The 21,416-nt window shown below is 50.4% G+C and overlaps 1 protein-coding gene across 3 annotated transcripts in view; it reads right to left on the bottom strand.

Annotated features, from left to right (window-relative positions):
- The window catches only part of LOC135916266 (myeloid leukemia factor 2-like), a 42,897-nt gene extending 23,406 nt beyond the window's left edge, over positions 1–19,491 (bottom strand). The window contains exons 1-2 of one of the 3 annotated variants that reach the window (XM_065449594.2): positions 19,274–19,491; positions 8,500–8,858 (exon numbers count right to left, since the gene is read on the bottom strand). In XM_065449594.2, the coding sequence (XP_065305666.1) occupies positions 8,500–8,712 (213 nt within the window). In that variant the 5' untranslated portion in view covers positions 8,713–8,858; positions 19,274–19,491. Of the gene's footprint in view, positions 1–8,499; positions 8,859–19,273 lie in introns of those variants that run through there. The other 2 variants (XM_065449593.2, XM_065449592.2) reach the window with 2 other exon arrangements.
- Positions 19,492–21,416: the final 1,925 nt, after the last annotated feature.

Below are 21,416 nucleotides of genomic sequence, written 5' to 3'. Positions count from 1 at the left end.
GCCCCGATTATTAGCCAAAAGATCTCGTACGAATATGTACAGGGTGTTCATTTTAAAATTTTACCACATTTTTAAAAATCGCTTCTGGCAGATAGCATAAATCTTGTCGTTGAGCTGCATCATTCAAAAAGGCGGACGTAACTAGCACGAGAAACTGAAACACATATTCGACTAATTCACAAAAATTCACTAAATAAATTCTTGATTTTTACTTTACTGCACATATTGCAATTTACGAATTGTAGCCGATCACTTTACAAGACGTATCCACTTGAAGTGAATCTTCGGGATGACAGCAGTGCGGAAATATTTGGCAAAGTGTGGAATGAAATACATGGGCCTTCAAGTTACTTTTGGGCTTCAATGCACAAATAAGCGCTTTGTTAAAATCATAGGCGGGACAACAATGCATTTTTGCTGCCAGTTTCGTGGTGCATATGGCCAAACTGGTGCCATTCTGGAAATTCACTCCGAGTGAATATGCCTTGCAAGCTCCACAGCTACAAAAACTAAATTGCAATATTTGTCCTAAAGTAATCAATCAAGAAATGAATTAGTGCATTTTTGTTAATTAGTTGAATATATGTTTCGGTTTCTCGTGCAAGCCCGCCTCTCTGAATAACCTAGCTCAAGGATTAGAATAATGTTATCAGCAACAGGTGACTTTTGGAAATTCCCGAAATCTTAAAAAATGATCACCCCATAGAATGTGTTAATCATAATCTTTGCCGGCTTGCTTTTCCTTCTCGCCCCCATTCCATCAACGCCGACTAGCAAGAACGTTGGTATCAGGCCGGAGCCTTATCAAGGCGGAGCTCTCCGCCTTCCAGTCAGGTCTTCTTTCGCACGCTATGCATCTCTGGTGACAGCAAATGAAAAAGGCTGGATTCTTTCTCAAATGCAAACTGTTTATTATCTGCAGAGCGTCGGCGTGAAGCGTGTTGCTGCCTTCCTCGGCCGCGTCTCTCGTGCGTCTCCCGTTCCGTCTCTCTAGTTCGGCTGGCCTCCGGCTCTTCTCTCTCGCCTCGCTCGAACCCTCGTGTCTACTCGTGGGTCTCTTCTTACAGTCCCAGGAACCATGGCAGAGCATCGGTGCGATGAGTCTTTCCTCGTGTTTACCCAAGGGTCTCTTGCGGGGAGCAAAGTACCATGCGGGGCGCCTCGTGATCTACGGGATTGCGGCGGTGGAGCTCGCTGCCTGACAGGTCGGCGTAAAATGCGTGACGGCTAAGTTACGAGAGTGCGCGCCGCTCACACGGCCTACCCAAAATTTGCGACTGTCCTCAGGCGCACGTGTCCGTCGATGTCAATTCCTCGGTGTCCAAGGCGCGTTCTTAGTACTTCCTCAGCTGTTCGACGTTTACAGTTTTTTCGTTTGATCTTCCGGGGATGATGTTTGGAACGCCGAATCGTGGGATCCACCGGTTCGTAAGAAATTCCAGGTAGTACTTGGAAGATGTGCTTGGCACTGCTGCTGCGTCCATGTACCTTGTAGCGTGGTCGATGCCATACGAGGATATAACCTTCGCCTCCATCCAGGGGACCCATATGATCGAGAGAGATGACAACATTGGGCCCGTTCGGAACTTCTCTGGGGCTGAGGCACCCTTCAGCTCGTGTCGTTCGTGAGTTAATTATCTGGCACGTGTGGCATGACTCGACGTAGCGGCGGATGTCGTTTACTTTAGTTTGCCGCCAATACTTTCGCTGGATCAAGGCTTTCGTCTTCTCGCTTCCGAGGTGTCCGTTGTTGTCATGAAAGACTGCCATTACGCTGCTTCGGAGCGCCGCAGGAACCACCACCCTTTTGCAAGCTCGTCCTCCCTCGATCGATCTTCTCACCACGATGTCGTCTTCCACTTCATAGGTGGAGTTAACGGTTCCTGCTTCCGCCCGGAACTTTTGGCATTCGGGATCGCTCTCTTGAGACTGGCCGTCCGCGGGACAGGATCTGTATGTCTTTGAGGCGACGGGAATATCGTTCCTGAGATCGATGCTGTGCTCATCGTGAGCGCAGAGCCCCAGCGCGTCCTTCCTCGTGGTGAACGCTTTATGGTGACGATGAACAATTGAGCGCAGCTCATCTCGTTCGTCGGCGTTTGCATCGCGGGACATATTGGATACTGCCTCTTCAACCTGATTGGTGTAATCTTCGTCAGGACCGGGGTCCTTCGTGTTCAGCTGTACGAAGCCGATATCGCTCGCCGGTAGTTCGTCTAGGACCTTGCGATTGCTAAAGGCTGTTATTAGGGTCTCTGCGACGCGATGCACACTGTGTGCGCTTGGTGCGTGACCCGATGGCTCACTCACCGATGGCTGAACGGGGACGAGGGTGACGTCGTTAGTGGCGTGGAACGTGACGTCAACATTCGCAGCGCGACGCCAGTCCGAACCAAGAATCAGGTCCATGGCACCTGGCAAGGGCGCGATCACTACCTCCTCGAGTCGCACTGTCGATGTTCCGATGGTCACGTTCAGAGTCGCCACTCTCGCCGGTCTGATGCACCGGTCGAGCACTTCTATCGTTTCGGGAGACGTCCAGGGTCGGGGATGAACCTCAGGGCCCACGGAGCTCTCGCCGAGTACGGAGACATTGGAGCCGCTGTCTATGCAGACTCTGACCTGTCGGCCCTCAACGAAGCCCTTCACGATGGGTAGGCTGCCGCCCGTCGATTGCAGGAAACAATTGGCTTGCCTGGACGTTGTGCCGGCGTTGCCTGCGTCATATCTGGCTTCTCGACGTCGTTCCGCGTGGATTGTGGCCTCCGTCTTAGGTCTGGTGCACTCCCTCGACAAATGTCCCATATTGCCGCAGTTAAAGCAGGCTCGTGCTCGCGCTGCTCGAACTGGATCTCGGTGTTCGCGCCGCATTGACTGAGCGCTCGGCTCGGGGCGTCCGTCGTCAGCTGCCGCTCTGTTCTCGTAGCTGTTCCTCGTTTGGTTTCGTTGGCTCTGTTTTCCAGCTTGAGATTGTCGGAACTGCGCTGTTTGCGTCGTCATTGCTTTACGCCGCCTGGTGTCGAGCAGCGCTGCGCGGTCTATCAAATCAATGACGCTGCTGCAGGGCTGTGCAGCGAGAGGATTCGCCCAGGTGTCGTCTTCGATCCCGCTGAGTATCAGCGAAATTCTCTCTTCATTCGCAAGCGGGTAGGGAGACTTGTCCAGTAGAGCATTCTTAGAGTACATGTACTCCACTAGGGTCTCCGAATTGCGCAGTTTTCGTGAAGCTTGCAGGTCCAAGAACTCCTGCATTGTTAGCTTCCGGTCGAAACGAGAGGCAAGTGCTTCCTTCCAAAGGTCCCACGTTTCACATGCCATACCGTAAGAGCTGTGCCAGTCCTTTGCGGCACCTTGCAGCCGGGTTGCTGCCGTTGCGAGCGTCAGTGATGGGGACCAGTGGGCCAGCGTAGCAATGCGTTCCACCTGCGTGATCCACGTTTGGACATTTCGTTTTACATCACCGTCGTACTCGGGGATGGCGGACGCAGTATCGTTCGTAGACTGGATCAGCACGGGCGGAGCTGGCGCGGACATTCTCGACAACGCTTCCGTCATCTGCAGCTGCGCGCGTGCGAACATGGCCACGATTTCAGTCATGCTTGGCGTACCTTCTGTAGCTGTGGCGGTGGTGTTCTCCGGCGAGGGCTGCGGAGATGCGCCACGGTTGACTTCTGCAGGCCGTCGGTTCGCTGCCATAGCGGGGGCTTGGATCCCGTCGAAACGTTGGGAGCCCGTTCCGTCCCCAGCTTGCGCCTGCGTTGGCTTCGGTGCCGCCGTTGTGTCACTCGTAGCGTGTGACCCTCGTTGCTGGGTTAGAAGCCGTCGCAGTTGGTCAACCTCTGCACGCAGACTCTCGATCGTAGCCGGCGCCTTTGAGTCCGCCTTTTCGTGGTCGTCGCCGTCAGCTTCGGTCTTCAGGCGAGTGTTGTCGTCTTGGAGACGGGTCACGAGATCGTCCTTGCGGCCGCTGCACGGAAGTCCACGGATTCTCAGCTCGTCAGTCAGCTGTTGCTTTTTCAGGGCGCTCAGAACTTCGCGGACAGTTGATTTCACCGGTGAATAGATGAATGTCGACTCCGAGCTCACCGATGGCGTTCTGCTGGGCTCCGTGGTAGCCGCTCGTTCTTCGTTCGGGAAAGACGCGACTGCAGATCCTGTCGGCTGCGCCATGACAGCAAATGAAAAAGGCTGGATTCTTTCTCAAATGCAAACTGTTTATTATCTGCAGAGCGTCGGCGTGAAGCGTGTTGCTGCCTTCCTCGGCCGCGTCTCTCGTGCGTCTCCCGTTCCGTCTCTCTAGTTCGGCTGGCCTCCGGCTCTTCTCTCTCGCCTCGCTCGAACCCTCGTGTCTACTCGTGGGTCTCTTCTTACAGTCCCAGGAACCATGGCAGAGCATCGGTGCGATGAGTCTTTCCTCGTGTTTACCCAAGGGTCTCTTGCGGGGAGCAAAGTACCATGCGGGGCGCCTCGTGATCTACGGGATTGCGGCGGTGGAGCTCGCTGCCTGACAGGTCGGCGTAAAATGCGTGACGGCTAAGTTACGAGAGTGCGCGCCGCTCACACTGGCGTGCCGGTGTGTTGGCTGATTTTCTGCGACAGCAAGGTCCTCTGATTTCTGGGCATCATGCAAGTCTCATCCAATCTTTCCGATGTTTATCCTCCGCGTCCTTCCGGCCAGCGACATCCTCAGCGTGGCCGCACATTGGACCGAGCCCGGTGCAGTGCCACGGCTCATGCGCGCTCCACATCGCGGCTCATTTCTCCGGCCAAGTGTGTCGCTTCTTTATCCTCATTCACCCCGTATTGCGCATCGTTCTGCGCATGTCCTTTAGATTTCCCTTAACCACCTACCGTGGTTGTTTAGCGGCTTCGGCGGTGCACCGGTCGAAGTCCCGGCCGGGATTTCGATGGCGACGAAATGCAAAAACGCGCACGTGCCGTGCATCAGGTGCACGTTAAAGATCGCCGGGGATCAAGGTTGATTCGCAGTCCTGCGCTACGCAGTGCCTGCTAATCAGATGAGACTTGTAACTCCTTGCCACCCCCCCCCCCCTTTTTTTTTCACAGTGAAGCTTACAGCCTCTAGTAAAGCGGGATTGTACGTGTCCGCGTGCGAAGCTTTGCTCACGCAAAACAAATGGCGGCTGGAAGACTTTGTGCTTCAGCGTTGCAGGATTACGTTTTCTCGTACATCCCCATTACAATCCGATCCTATCATTTCTGCGAGCCGTGTGTAAGTCGTTCTTTAGAAATATTGTGACGCGTTTTACGCTTGGGAGGTTAATTAAATTATGCAGGTGCACCAGGCGGAGGTCCTACTTAAACGAGCCTGTATGTATAGTTCCGCACACCTGCCTGCGGGTGCAACGAACGTGTACACACGATGTACCTGTTCTTGAGTACCTGTCCTTGGTGCGTGAGGGCATCTGTTGCACAGCGTGTGCTTCTACCGAATGAAAAAGTTACAGTGACGCATCACTTCGTGAACGCGGGTTGCGCGCAAGCCTGTGGACACCGTGAACATGCACCGCGGCGTCGAAGCACGAACGGAAAGGGTGCGAATGCAGTGGCTCACTTTGCCGTAACTTCAACGGCCTGGTGGGCGAGCGGGAAAACGCATATTGCCACGCATGCAAAGAAAACGCGCCGCGCATGTGCAAAGTGACCACCGCGGCGTCGAAGCACGAACGGAAAGGAGGCAAACGCAGTGGCCCCAAGGTAAATATACCTGGTAGCGAAGCTTCCATAGGAGCCCATGCGTTCAAAACATGGCGGTCCATCGCCGGTTCATAGTGTTCCTGTATATGCTCCCGGGAGCTTATACAGGAGCACTACCGGTTCATGGGGCTTAGCGCCATCTGTATGCGGTGGGAACACTTCCGGCGGAAGAAAAAATTACGTGACGCCATGTCCGTTAAAAGCAGAAGTGACGTCATTTTGTTTTCGAAGGCGCGAAATTTTTGTTGTTCTTCCTTTGGAGCTATATATTCAAATGCCCCGCCATTCGACTTGATGGGCGTTTCGAGCTTTCAGCGTGGAAAGCGATGCAGGAAAAGGCCAGCCGTACGGTCGTCGAAATCGCATCCCTGCACAGAACATACTTTCTTTGGAGGCCGACGAAAGCTTTAGGCGTAGAGTGCTGATCCTATTGTCGGATGCCAAGCCCGTCGGCCAGCGCAGTCGCACGAAAACAACTACACAATTATCTGGCGGTCGTAACTCACTACTTTTGACTGAACAGATTAAGAAGCAATGAAGCTACCCGCGTCACCAAATTCAGACAAACTTCGACAAGCAAGAAAGCACAAATTGTGAGGGGGGCGTGTTTCAACAGGTGATACAAGTGCGCCTTTCTGCCCATTTCAAGACGTGCATTGCACTGCGAGTGATAGTGGCGTCAACGCCCCCTGTAGCGATGGGCGCTGAAAAGAAATGTATTAATTAATAATAATAAAATAAACGTATTTTCTTAACTCATCACGAATATATAAAATTGACTAGGAATTTTATTTTCGTTGAATGAATCTAACTGTGTCTCGTTTGAATTAAAAAACGCGTTTTTCTTTCCCAATGTGTGTTCCCTCCAAACATAGTCACGCTTCAATCGCTGCTCCCATAACCCCCCATGCTGATGTCGGTGACAATCTGTACTGAACCGCTTTTCGCCCGAAGCTTCGCGACCTATTTGAATCGACCTTGCTGGCCCACTTTACCATAACTACAACGGCACGACGCCTGGTGGGCGAGCGGGAAAGCGCCTATTGCCGCGTGTGCAAAGAGACGCCGCGAATGTGCACAGTGACCACCCGCGGCGTCTAAGAACAAACGGAAAGGGTGCGAACGCAGTGGCCCACTTTACCATAACTACAACGGTACGACGCCTGGTGGGCGAGCGGAAAAGCACATTTTACCGCGCGTGCAAAGAAGAGACGCTGCGAATGAGCACACTGATCACCCGCGGCGTCTAAAAACAAACGGAAAGGGTGCGAACGCAGTGGCCCACTTTACCATAACTACAACGGTACGACGCCTGGTGGGCGAGCGGAAAAGCACATTTTACCGCGCGTGCAAAGAAGAGACGCTGCGAATGAGCACAGTGACCACCCGCGGCGTCGAAGCACGAACGAAAAGGGTGCGAACGCAGTCGCCCACTTTACCATAACCTCAACGGTACGACGCTGGTGGGCGAGCGAGAAAACGCATATTGCTACGCATGTAAAGAATAGCCGCCGAAAAAGTGCACGGTGACGACCGCGGCGTCGAAGCACGAACGGAAGGGGTGCAAACGCGGTCACGGCCGCTGTATTTCGTCTGCAGCTTTGTTCCTCTTCAAAGGGTAAAATGGGGGTGCTTTTGAAAAGCGAAGCTGTTTATGGCTAGGTTCTAGCGGATCTCGTCTGTGTGGATAGAGACCAACAATTTTTCATATGTGGGCCGATCCCAAAGATAGTGCAAGGATGGGCCGACCCACGATGGAGGTGAAGCAGGCGTTAAGCCCTCCCCATAGGTGGGCCGATCCCGCAGATAGTACAATGCGAGGCCGACCCGCGGCGGAGGTGTATTTATTATTAAAATGGGGTTTTACGTGCCAAAACCACTTTCTGATTATGAGGCACGCCGTAGTGGAGGCCTCCGGAAATTTCGACCACCTGGGGTTCTTTAACGTGCACCTAAATCTAAGTACGCCGGTGTTTTCGCATTTCGCCCCCATCGAAATGCGGCCGCCGTGGCCGGGATTCGACCCCGCGACCTCGTGCTCAGCAGCCTAAGCGGCGGAGGTGTAGTTCACCATTAAGGGGCCTTCGCATTCCACCGTCACAGCTAAGCTGTCATCCTTCTTCACAGGGTGGAAGGGCACTGAATTTTATTTCCCTCTGATAACGTACGTGTGAGAGAAATGCACTTTACGAAATGTGAAACTGATAAACTCGTAGCGTTTGCAACTGGACTTTGTTGGCACAGCTCCTGCAGGTTATTACACGCCGCAAATGAATGGACAGGACCTGGCTCACGATTGGTACGTGTCGCAGTAAAGAGAGCAGCCACTGTAATGCAGCGATTTATTTGGCTCGAATATGTGCATTTCGCATCACCCGCCATTCACTTTTTCCCAGTCCTGGTGATAACGTGAGCCGAGTGCCGCTCGGACCGCTGTCGAAGCGCGAGAAGGAATAGAATAGGAATATAATCGTTGCATTATCTCGACCAAGTATTCTATGGCGGCACCGAAGGATATAACCTGCTCAAATGGTACGCTTGAGGTGACAGTTTAAGCAACGCTCGTCTGTTCCTCAGGGATAATCTGCGGCATGAAATGATCCAATAGACGCGCTTAATACTCTCCCCTTTGGTCGCATTCAAATTAGACATTTGAACACAACAGGCAACTGTACTCATTCACTCCATGGAGGACGAACTGTATACCCGGTGGTCTAACGGCTGCATTTAGTCCAGCTTTCCCCAATTTCGGCTTAAGAGCGTATCATCTCGAATCCATACCGTATTGCAGTGGACCCTGAACGTGCTGACACTGGCGACTGTGGCTCGCACCTTGCTCTTGATGGTGATGGACTGCCGGAGCCAGTGGTCACCTCCGTGACCCACGGTCACGTTGCCCTGCATCTCCGACGATGGGTCACCGCTGGCAGGTGACTGGGCCCGCCGCACCGCCGGCCGCATGTCCGTCGGCGAGCAATCTTTCGCGCCGCTCATGCCCGACGAATTTGGACGGTCGCCACTGGGGCCCGGCTTCCGGGAATAGCGATGGTGTGGTTCGATTTCGCGCTACCTGTGGTGCACACCCACTATGGAGGATGACCGTGTTGATGTTGTTGTTGTTGACCATTCGGTAAAGGGACCTTAGAGAGAGGGGGAGAAAGGCGCGCAGATTAAACAGAATGCGAGTTTCCAGTCCCCTACCCTGCACTGCATGATGGAAAAAAGGCGTTGGGAAGAGGACAGAGAGGGATAAAAAAAATCATGACCCATCCCGCTTTATGAATGCGGACGACCAGCCAAGCTGTGTAGCACACGACACAACGGTATATATATTGACACGTGTACTTGTTCATCTTTTCCGGGTGACCGCTTGTCACCGCCTAACAAATGATATCGCATAGCGCAGGACGCGCCTGCATGTATAGGAATTTTCTGGAATGCTCTGTCCTCTGTCTGTCCCCGAACCACGTGTAGTCTGATTGCATGTATGAGCGACTCGAATAGTGTAGAACTTTCTGTGAAGGCACGCTGGTCTGAGTGATTACTCTGGAACATTCGACGACTGACGTGTGAAAGCCGACGCGCTTGACCCGCTGATCAGACTTTCGACGATCGCCGAGTGTGCTCGGCGCTATCGTTGTTCTTTGAGTGTAGCCTGCTTTTGAGGGCACAAGCTCACCCAATAAAACGCTAGTTTAGTTAATCACAGTTTTGCTGCCTTCTTCACCATCACTGCTGCGTGACATCTGGTGGAGTTGCTTTACGTTCCTGTAACGGACGCCCCCGATAAGCCGCAATCCATGCCCGGACGGCAAAGGCAACACCAACGTCGTCCCGGAACATCTAGCAAGCCGCCGGCAACATCAGCTGCCCTCGGAACACGGATTTTGAACAGAGACGACCAAGAAGATCGTCCAATTAAATCATCCGTAGCCGATCAAGGAGACAGCCCCAATGACAGTCAGAGCAGCCCTGATAGTTCTGCAGCAGCCCAGGAAGCCACAGACGTTCCGCGGTTCCACATTTGAGGACCCGGAAAGCTGGCTGGAGACGCATGAGAGGGTCGGTACGTTTAACAGCTGGAACAGCGAGGACAAGCTGCGACATGTCTATTTCGCAATGGAAGATGCGGCCAGGACGTGGTTCGAGAATCGAGAAGCCATCTTAACGACGTGGGACCTGTCCCTAACCGGCTTCCTGCAAACATTCACAAGCGTCGTGCGTAAAGAGCGCGCCTGAGAGCTACTGGAAACCCGAGTACAGCTTCCCAATGAGACCGTAGCGATCTTGATGGAGGAGATGGCCCGTCTTTTCCGGCACGACCCGAAAATGTCGGAGGAGAAAAAAGTCCGTCACCTGATGCGGGGCGTCAAGGAAGAATTATTCGCCGAACTGATTCGCAACCCGCCGAAGACCATAGCTGAGCTTTCTGCAGAGGCATCGACGATCGAGAAAACTCTGGAAATGCGCACCCGGCAATATAACCGCCAGGTGCTCACACCGCAGTACGCAATCCAAGGACTGGGTTCCGACGACCTTCAAGAGACCATCAGGGCCATTGTGCGCGAAGAACTGCTCAAGGTCTTGCCTTCGTCGCCGCCTCAAGTGGCTTCGATCACCGACATACTGAAAGAGGAGGTTCAACGATTGGTTAAAGTTCTTGAGGGGCAACCTGAATTACCACAGCCCCAGCCAGAAGCGATGACCTACGCCGCCGTCGCACGCCGCCAAGGTCCCCCTCCACGACCGCGCCAGTGCCATGTAACGCCGCAGTGCCGTCGTCCACCGCGGCCGCCAGCGCGCCCACCCGTCACCATGCACACCTACGCGAGGAAGACAGACATTTGGCGAGCCCCCGACCACCGCCCGCTCTGCTATCCCTGCGGAGAAGCTGGCCATGTGTACCACCGTTGCCCATACCGCGACTTGGGACTGAGAGGGTTCGCCGTCAACACGCCGCGTTCCACAGCTTGGGGAGTGCCCACGTGACATCGGCGATTACCTAGCCGCCACTCAGTCGAACTCTCGACGACCATCCCGTTCGCCGTCCCTAGGCCGCTACCTGTCGCCGCAACGACGACCATTGACTGGCCCAGCCCGGCGCCGGTTCGTCAGTCCATATCAGGAAAACTAAAAGCAGCAACCGATGGAGGTGCGGTTGCTGTTCGTCTAACTGACGAATATCCTCCACCGTCAACGAAGACACCGAAGAGACTATCTCGAAGACGTAACAACGATGACACAAGGCCGTCCGGACGAAGTCTGGCAGCAAAGAATACGCAGATGAAAGACGACCTGACGACGCGACGGTCCAGCCACAGGTCAACGCGATGCATCCGTGATCCGACGCCAAGACCTAACTGTAACGCAAGAGAACCAACCACCGACCACTACGTGCTTCTCCACGGCCACGCAGTCACCGCCTTAATAGACACAGGAGCCGATTAATCCGTCATGAGTGGACCCATCGTGGCCCAGTTGAAGAAAGTTAAGACTGCATGGGAAGGCCCTCAAATTCGGACAGCTGGAGGACACCTCATAGCGCCGACTGGAACCTGCGCGGCAAGAATTGCCGTTCATGACCGTACCTACCCTGCCACCTTCGTTATCCTCCAACAGAGTTCACGAGACGTCATTCTCGGCATGGACTTCCTGAACCAACGCGGCGCAGTCATCGACCTCAAGTCGAAATTGATAACGCTGTCGGACGATGAAGTGTTACCGCCGGAGAACTCTCGAGGTCACTACGCCTTGAGTGTGCTCGAAGATTATGTGAGCAACCCACCGCACTCCAGCATTACCATTTCCGTCGGCACTAAAACACCCGCTGACGTAGAAGGCCTCATCGAGGGTGACCAACGTCTACTACTCGACCGTGAAATTTGTGTCGCAAGAGGAATCGCTGAACAATCTTCAGCTAGGAGTTCAAGCACGTCAACAAGGGCACGACAATCGCGTACATCAAGGACATTGTGAAAACCAGCAATGCGTTTGTTCTCTCGGATTCTGCCGCATCTACCTTGACGACCATAGTTCCCGAACCAGATTTCGACATAAATCCATATCTCCCCATGAGTAAGCAGCAACAGATCGGAAGTCTTCTACGACAATACAGAGTGTTTTTCGACGTCATCGAGGATTCGACAAACACCAGTTGCCAAGCATCGCATAATAATAACTGAAGAGTGAGCTTACCGTGCCCTTACCGAAGAGCCCTTACCGAGTTGCGACGCGAGAACGTGACGCTATAAGGCAACAAGTTGATGAAATGCTGCGTGACGACATCATCCAGCCATCGAAAAGCCCGTGGCTATCTCCGGTAGTCTTGGTGAAGAAAAAGGACGGAACCCTACGTTTCTGCGTCTATTATCGTCGACTGAACAAGATCATGAAGAAGGGCATATACCCCTTCCCACGGACAGACGGCGCATTGGATCGGCTCTGTAACGCCAAATACTTCTCATCGATGGTCCTCAAGTCTGGCTGCTGGCAAATTGAAGTTGACGCGAGAGATCGCGAATAGACGGCCTTCATCATGCCAGACGGCATCTACGAGTTCAAAGTCGTGCCATTCGGACTGTGCTCGGCGCCTGCAACGTTTCAGTGCGTCATGGACACGGTGTTAGCAGAAATGAAGTGGCAGACATGTCTCGTTTACTTTTTTTTTCAATCTGGTCTGCGCATTATATATATATATATATATATATATATATATATATATATATATATATATATATATATATATATATATATATATATATATATATATATATATATATATATATATATGTATGTATGTATATATAATAATACTTTATTGACACAGGAATTCCGCCAACACTAATACAAAATAGACCTGCCAAAGCCGCATTGGGCTTGAACGGCAGAGCCGACAGACAGCGTTTAACACAATGGTATATCGCGGATAACGCAAGTTATGCAGAACCATTGTTAACAGGCACTGACACCCAAGAGAAACACAAACAGCAATGAGGAGGCAAAAAATGAAAAGAAACTACGTATCATGCGATGAAAAGTAACATAACCCATCATTCTTAATACAGAGCAAGAAAACTTACATCAGGCATTTGTATCATACTTAAAAAGCCATCAATTATCCTATTGACAACAGCCAACAAAAAACAATGAAAATAGGAAGCAAAAAAAAAGAGACAGGAATATACATATGAGATCTGCAGGGAGCAGGGCACTGAAACAAAACGAAAGTACTCGTTGCACGCTCTAGTAACACACATCAGTAGGCGTAAAATAAAACAAATAAATTAATGTATTTGCTCCAGTACCCTAAAGTACTTGGATGACGTCGCTGTCTTCGGCGATCACCTTAGGCGCCTTGCGACAGTACTAAGAGGCCATCAAGTCATCAGGGTTCACTCTAAAGCCGGAAAAGCGCCGCTTGGCTTACGATGAGCTTCTGTTCCTAGGTCACATCATCAGCAAATATGGAGTCCACCCCGACCCACAGAAGGCCGCTGCCATAGAAAAGTTCCCACAGCCCATCAACAGGAAGGCAGTGCGTAGATTCCATGGCATGTGTACCTATATAAGGACTTTGTCAAGGACTTACACGCACCGCAGAGCCACTAACACATCTAACCAAATGTGATGTCCAGTTCAAGTGGCGAACGCCGCAGGCCGGCGCATTTCAAGAACTCAAACGACGCATGCAGGCGCCGCCGGTACTTGCGCACTTTGAAGAGGACGCCTATATACTCTAAAAATTTTACCACCCTTAAGGGTGTAAATGACTTGTCCCATGGGCGACACCCTTTTTGGGTGTATTGCTACACCCCAAGTAAAAGGGTGTAAATTACCACCCCACAAAGGTTGTTAATATGACGTCACCTTGCCTATGGGTGCAAAACAAATGACACCCTTCCTATATGGTTGTAACATAGACACCACCCTTTCAATATGGGTGTAGCACGGACAACACCCTTCCAAATGGGTGTTATCCCTGCGTTCACTACAGCCGCGTAGTTAATGGACAGACTAGCTGTTGTAAATACTGCCTAGCCTTAGCTACAGTACTACCTTTTTCAGTATGAGCCAGAACGTGTGAGGCGTCGTCATATTGCGCTTCTGGTCTGTCATCTGTCAGCATATATAACGTGCGACCCTTTCAGGCAAAAAATTTAGGCTTCACGATCGCAGCAATGCACAACCAAAGGCATGATGTTACATGCATTTCTGAAATAATTAAAAATCTTTACTTTTCTTGGTGAGTGAGTGAGTGAGTGAAGTAACTTTGTTATGAATGCCTGCAGAACGGTTAGCCTTCCCCTGTTATGGAGGCGTCACCGTGAGGCGGCAATGACGTCTTCGCATCGTGTGGCGCCTCTAATTCGGCCGCGGCCGCACTACTCCCTTTGGTGGACCACGCCTGCCCCTCTTTTGGGGTGGCAGCCTCCCTCCGGTTTCGCTCGGTCGTTGCCTTTCGAGGGCCGCCGAGATCTGCTGGATGGCCTGGGCTTGGACATTTTGATCACGGCACCTCGCTGTGGCCTCTAGCCGCGGCGGGATTGTTGTTATCGTTGCAGCTTCGTGCGGACTCTTAGCACAGTCTGAAAGGATGCGAGCTGCAGTGGCTCTTTCCTTTTGGCACACACAACACAGGTCACTTACATAAACACTTCGACACGCGTGCCTCATCAGCACCGGGGGTGAATAATGACCCCGTTTGAAGCTGTCGATTTAAAACCGCTTCCTTACGGGTCAAGCCCGGATGAGGTGGCGGCATAGTCCTTCTCTCTAGTCTGTACCACTTCACAATTTCGTTGTAGGAAGTGATCTTGTCCTTGCTTTCCCACAACCGCGATGGGTCGACCGCAATGGCAGCGGCACAGTTGGTTAGTCCTCGGGCCGCCGCGTTCGCCATATCGTTGTGGTTTGCGTTGCCGCGATCCGACACATCACTGCCCATTTGGGCCGGAAACCACATTATCACCCCGCACCGATTTTTACTCGCGAGATCGACCGCACGCAATACTCGCGCGGCTTCACCACACACCTTTGCTGTGGCATAATTTCTCACTGCCTTCATAGAATCACCGAGCAGAGTCGTGAACTCGGGGTCGGCGAAGGCCAGGGCAATGGCCACCTCCTCGGCTCGATACGTCTCTCGTGTCCGCACACTCGCTGCTGTTCTCGTTGCACCGGTCGATGCCCCGACGACTGCAGCGGCGAATGCCTTTCTGTCATGTCGATATTCTGCCGCATCCACAAACCCGGCACTCGTGTGTTTGGCATGGATATCGATGAGTGCCTTGGCCCTCGCCGCCCGCCGCTCTTTGTTGAACTCAGGGTTCATGTTTCTTGGCACCGGACATACCCGTAGCCGTCTACTAATTGCGTCCGGTACAGGCACTTCTGTATTTTCGTGTCCGCCTTCCTTTGGCCCTAGGCCAGGTCACGCACGAGCCGCGCGAGCTGAGTGGTCCTCTGCGCCTCGGCGATTTCTTCCAGGATGTTACGCACTCCCAGGGCCAGGAGCTTGGCGGTGCTTGTGCAGTCGAGAAGTCCGAGTGCAGCCTTGTACGCTTTGCGTATGAGTGCATTGATCTTATTTCGCTCCCACTGCGTCCAGTTGTGGAAAGCATCAACGTATGTAATGTGGCTCATAGCGAAGGATTCCACTAGCCGGGTGAGGCTTTCTTCCTTCATGCCTGCTGTTCTGTGTGACACCTTCTTGAAGAGGCGAATGGCCGTGGTGACTTTGGCCGTGAGACGGTTGACCGTCTCGCCGTTGACTCGTTTGCGCTCAATCAGCATCCCCAACACTTGGATCTTCCCAACATCCTGGGATCGTGTGACCGCCGCTTATCTTGATCTTTATTGTCTCTTGCTCTCTCGCAGGTTCGTTGCCTGTCGTCTTCCTAGCTGCTTTTTTCGGAGGAACCACCAACAGCTCAGACTTGCTTGGGGAGCAGACGAGCCAAGACCCGTCCAGCTGCTCCTCGATAGCGTCAACCGCCTCGCAACGTGCTCTCGATGTGTGCGTCGCTTCCTCCTGGGACCCAGAGCGTTATGTCGTCGGCATAGATGGTGTGTCGGACCCGCGCGACTCGGGAGAGGCGCTCGGCCACCCTTATCATTACAAGGTTGAAAAGTAATGGCGAGATGACCGAGCCCTGGGGAGTCCCGACACTGCCGAGCTTCTTTTGGAGCCGCAGGTCGCCGGCGATGATTTCGGTAGTCCGCTCCATCAAAAAATCCTTGATGTACACATATGTTCTCTTGCCTATGTTTAGCCGTGACACCTGGGCCAGGATCGCAAAGTGTCTCACTTTGTCAAAAGCGCTCTGCAGGTCCAAAGCCAAGATGGCTCGCTTGTCTTTCGTGTTGGTAGTGTCATCGAGGAATTTATTTTTAGTTTTATCATGGCATCCTGATTTCCGAGCTTGTTTCGGAACGCGATGACGGTGTTTGGGTAATGCCCCGAATCTTCCAGGTACCGCTGCCACCTGTTCATGAGTACATGCTCCAACGCTTTGCCCACACAGTACGTAAGTGAGATCCGCAGGAGGTTCTCAGTGTTGGGTGGCTTGCCCGGCTTGGGAATCGAGATGGTCTTGATCGCTTTCCACTGCTCGGGTAGTGACCCGGTTTGCCAGCAAGTGTTGAAGTATGCCGTGAGGTTCTCGATGGCCGCTTTGTTCTTGGTCAAAAATTTTCGCGACAACACCAGCTTGACCAGGAGTGAAAGCCACCACAGCTCGTTGTTGTAGCTCATATTGAATGCAATAGAGCGCAAGCAATGCATGGATTGGCGACGGTAACCAATGCAGTACTACAGAAGCATACGCTTGCCTGTCAAGGAGTTGTTGCCGTTTTAAGCACGTCTTTTATACCTCTATTCATTAAAGTTGTCATTTATCTCCACGGTATGCTTCTACTAGTACCTTCACATATATAATGACTTAAAGGCAGCACTGAAAGCCAAAGAACAAAGTGCAACAAAGCGCTTCCACTTAGAATAATGTTTCAGCCTTTACAAACAAAACTGCATGTGCAGCTGTAGCTTTGTAGCTTTTTAATATATAAGCATGCACTATTTCCTGAAATTTATGTATGCTCCATTTACTGTCAGTGACCTGCTTATACCCAATAATTTATATTCTTTTTCACCCTGTGCTTGCACTGAATATCCCACAGGCATTGTAAGTTAAACTATCAGAATAACAATCAGCTAGTCTAAGGTTACCTAATTGAACAAAATCATTTTAAAATTTGTGACGAAATGTCCGAAGAAAAATATCTCATTAAAGAGAAATGGTTACATAATTCAGTTCGCACATTTTAAAAGTAAGAAGGAAGATAAGGAGTAAAACCATACCAATACAAAAACATAAGCACCGAAATGGCACAGGCTTATTGAATTAAATTTTAAGCAGAGAAGTTTTTTAAATTAACCTCTCTAGAAACTACCACATGTTTTCATTCGAAAAGCACTGCATCTTATCATAAAGTACGAAAGTAACTGGCCACATACGAAAGAACAAGTCTGAGTGTCTCTATGTCAACAAAATATGGCTAGTAATAACTAGTGAGCACTGCACAAAAGTTGAACATGAACACTAGTAATAGTGAAGACATATACTTCGCTCAGCTGAACTGTAAAATATTGCAAATACCACAGAGATAGCATAGAAACTGGGCAGGACAGAGCACTGACTGTTAGCTATAGTTGCAATATGCACACCAAATCTAGACATAATAAATCAAAACTAAACTGCTGGAAGTGGTCATGTCTCTCCAAGAGACCCTTGAGGAACAAAAGGTATACTTTTTATAATTCCATCTCTTAGATTACTTATCTAATTAAACTTTAGAGACATGAACCCTTGTGCGTCACAAATGCCCTGTTCTCATTACCTATGCACGATTACCAGCCTTGGTTAAAGAATGACTTGCACTAATGTTTTGAAGAAACACCGGTAAAAATGCTGCTTGTTCTCAGCTTTCTGTTATGTCAGCACACTTCTGTCATGTTGTGAACGCAGTTGCCTATAGGGCTCAAACCCCATGTTTTGGCAGCACAGGTACCGTCTACCGAACACCTGGTTCAAGATAACTTGCATCTCGGAGTGTGCAGCCACAGTGGTGGCGCAGTATTCTTTTTTCCCCTTGCCAGTTGATAAAGCTTCAGCAATTGCTATCACCTGCGACTGCTCGTAAAGGTGCCATAAGGTCAGGCAACAAACACAGATACCACATAGCAAAACTTTCAGAGTGCATTGTGTGAGTCGAGGTGTTTGATTTGTGCTTTAGTTCGGCAGAACTGCCACAGTCACAACTATTCATTGCAGCTCCTAAATTTCAACCACATGAACAAAGTAAATTAGGACTAGAGAGAGAATAGAATTTATTGATAGGAAAGGCCGAAAGGTCCACCTGATCTAGTACAAATTAGGACAGTTCCTTCAATACGATGGCAGATGCTCAGGTGCAGGCTTTCTAGAACCATGCATTATCTTCAGACAATGCCAGTACAGCCCGTAGCACATCTTTCAAGCACTCCAGACAAGTACACCGATTACATTGTACACAGAGGATCCGGTGTCCATTTGCCTATAGAGGCAAGGTAACCGCTAGAACATGTTTTATGACAGGCATGCTGGACACTTTGTCCCCTGAAATGCAAGCGCCATTTGGTAGTTCAGTGCATATTCCTTTACATCTAAATGAATATTAAATACATATTAGTAACATGATGACAAAAAAAGCCATCAGCCACCAACTGTGTGGCAAATCTGGGTGCAAGCTATTCTCTTATCAAGTATACCTGGAGGCAATACGACCAATGTGCTTCCAAGCTGAGGCATTAGTCATTGCAGAGCTGCAAAGACATCACAATCCTAGGATTATTATGTCCTGCTAATTATTATGTCCTAGGCTTTTTATCACACTTTCAATCTTTTGAAACATGCATACTGTAGTCATGAAAACAAAAATGCTACAACTTGCGTGTGGTAAGTTTTGCGTCTTATTTCCTAGCAACTGCGTCTTGAAGTCCTGGCTCCATGAGCACTTCCTGCATGACCAATGGCACCTTTACCAAGCGATCTTCTGTAGAAGAACCTCGTTAATGCGAAGTACGTCGGACCACGAAAAATGATCGAACTAACCGGGTTTTCGAATTATCAAATATGGACGAAAATCGAGAAATAAACGTACGAAATGTGGCTGCATCAACACTGCAGCCTTACGTCGTATGAGAAACGGTCACCTGAGTACCGTATTTACACTATTGTAAGGCGACTCGCATCTAAGTCGACCTCCCCGTATAGCGCGAGAGGAAAAAAGAAAGGAGAGCATACTTGAGGGGGCAATCGATAATGATGATTTGATTAGTAGCTGAAATGGTCACTGGACTATTCATCTTCACTAGTGCTGCCATCGCCATCGTTCCTACGGTCCCACAGCGCATCGTCGTCCCGCGAAACCCAAGCACGCGCAGCCGTCAGGGAGGCTCTTTTGAAAGGTCCGGTTGGCGTAATTTCGCGGTCTTCTGCCGCCAGCCACTCGTACTCACAGCGGAGCAGGTCCTTAAAAGGCGAAGATCCGGGCTTGTTTCCTGACCATGTCGCACTTCACTGACAGGGACCAATTGCGCATTTCAGTGACGTACGCCGCGAGCTTAGCCTACAGCTCCGGAAAGCGTCCAGACTTCGGCACGTGGGAAATTCCTCACTTGCCGTCATAGGTGAAAATTTCGCTTCGCTGCAGTCGCCACTCTCGCACCACCTGTACAGAAACATCGAACTCGCGGCCCGCTGCGCAGTGATTTGTTCGGCGTAAAGGATGGCAGCCCTCTTGAACGCTGCTATAGTGCCTAGAATATACTGGCTAGTGTGTCGTGCACCAGCTCTTTTCAATGGACGAGCGTGGCGCCGCCTGCAATGAATGCCCACGATGGCCGGCAGAGGTCGCTGCCACACGGGTGGGTGCAGACTGCGCGTGTCGTCTGCTTCGCATATCAGTTTCGCAGTTGTTGCGTCGGTTTCTGTGTTTGCGTTTTTAGTATTATTACAGAGTTGCGTGTTTGTGCTTGGTGTTGTCAAAGAGTGAGTGCGTGGTTGTTATGTTCGTGTGCCTGTCATTGCGAGAACTATGCGGCGGCGGTGAAAAAATGCCGAAGCATGAGACAGTGCAAGGAGAGGACCTGCTTTGTGCCGTTGTGTGGAAGCGGTTACCGCTCGAACAAAGGGCGTGTATCCTTGTTCACTCTACCATCTGATACGAAGCGGCAGCAGAATGGGCAAGAATGATCAGGAGAACGGACAGAAGGCCGGCACCAACTGCTGCGGTTTGTGAAAAACAGTTCGAAAACAGCTTAGTCGAGCGCGCGTTCTCTATCACCGTGAATGACGTTGTCTACGAGATACCCCGCGATAAAACACGCCCACGGTGGAAGTATTCTTCCATCGTGACCACGCCTGAAACCCTAAGCTATACCCACGATATTTCCTGAGTTTGCTAAGCATTCAGCTTACTTTTCCTGAGTGCCAAGGGGAAAAAAGAAGAAAAAACGAGCAGTAGTGCTTTGATCTACTATACTGCAGGTTATGTTGCACGATAGATTACTGCCCAAAATTCTTGACCACATTGTGCAGGCTTCCTTTGCGTAAGTAAAGCTGAAGCTAGTACAGACGCTGCTTCACTATTGCACTACGCATTTTGACAATGGAGGCCTTGCTTGTCTATCTTAGCCAGACGTCAACCGCTGCGAAGGCCGGGGAAGATGCTTTTACTGTGTTCTTCGGCAAAAACAAGTTACATGTAGCGAGTATAGCTGATTTTTCAGGTTAGCTGCAGACAGCTGGCCTTTCCTCAACCAGGGTGCCCAGAGCATGAAAAACCAGCTTTTGACAGCAAATGCAAAGTTCTTTGTTTTCTTGAGGTTTCGTTTTTTTTTTTTTGTAAGAGGCATCAACAAAGAGAGGGAAGCGCAAAGGCAACGGCAGAAGCTCCTGAAACTGCGTCACTGCGCGATCTATTCGTGTATGTGTGCATTATCTCATCTAGGGCTGTTTTAATATGCCTGCGATTGACTGTTGTTACGCATGAATAAAATCGTTGTTACGCTTAAATGAAATATCTGTTTCCTATTTTTGTTCACGTATATCAGACATAAAAAGAAATCTGCACGTATTTACCAGGTAGAAAAAAAATGTATAGTGTACACGGAACACCACGTACGTGCAGTCAATTTTACAGGCATTTTCCTATCCTCGGGGCCCAATGGGAATTATGAGGAGATGGGTACATGGTTTACAAACCATCAAAAACATTTAAGTCTATGAGGACAACAATAAGATAGTAGGCAGAAATAGCAGCAAATAAAATAAAAAGAAATTAAGAACACAGAAATTCAAGTCATTTCAAAAGATGATCGGTTACAGCGGTTTTGAATGGTTATGCATTAATATAACATCAATAGAACAGTAACGTAACCTTAGAATTCCCTTACTTTATTAGAATGAAAAATGTAACCTGAAACGTACCCTTAAAAAGTTACGCTGCCATCATCGCTAGAATAAAAAAACAAGTGTCCTTAGCTATCGCCGAAGATATACACGTACGAAGGCGAAAGCCTTGTAAAGCCTACTATAATTCACTCTAATCCTTAATTAATACACCTATAATCCCTCTAATTCAGCCTTATCCCCTTAATC

The sequence above is a fragment of the Dermacentor albipictus genome, chromosome 6, assembly GCF_038994185.2.
Source record: "Dermacentor albipictus isolate Rhodes 1998 colony chromosome 6, USDA_Dalb.pri_finalv2, whole genome shotgun sequence".
NCBI classification, from domain to species: domain Eukaryota; kingdom Metazoa; phylum Arthropoda; class Arachnida; order Ixodida; family Ixodidae; genus Dermacentor; species Dermacentor albipictus.
This window is presented reverse-complemented; position numbering and strand designations above follow the sequence as displayed.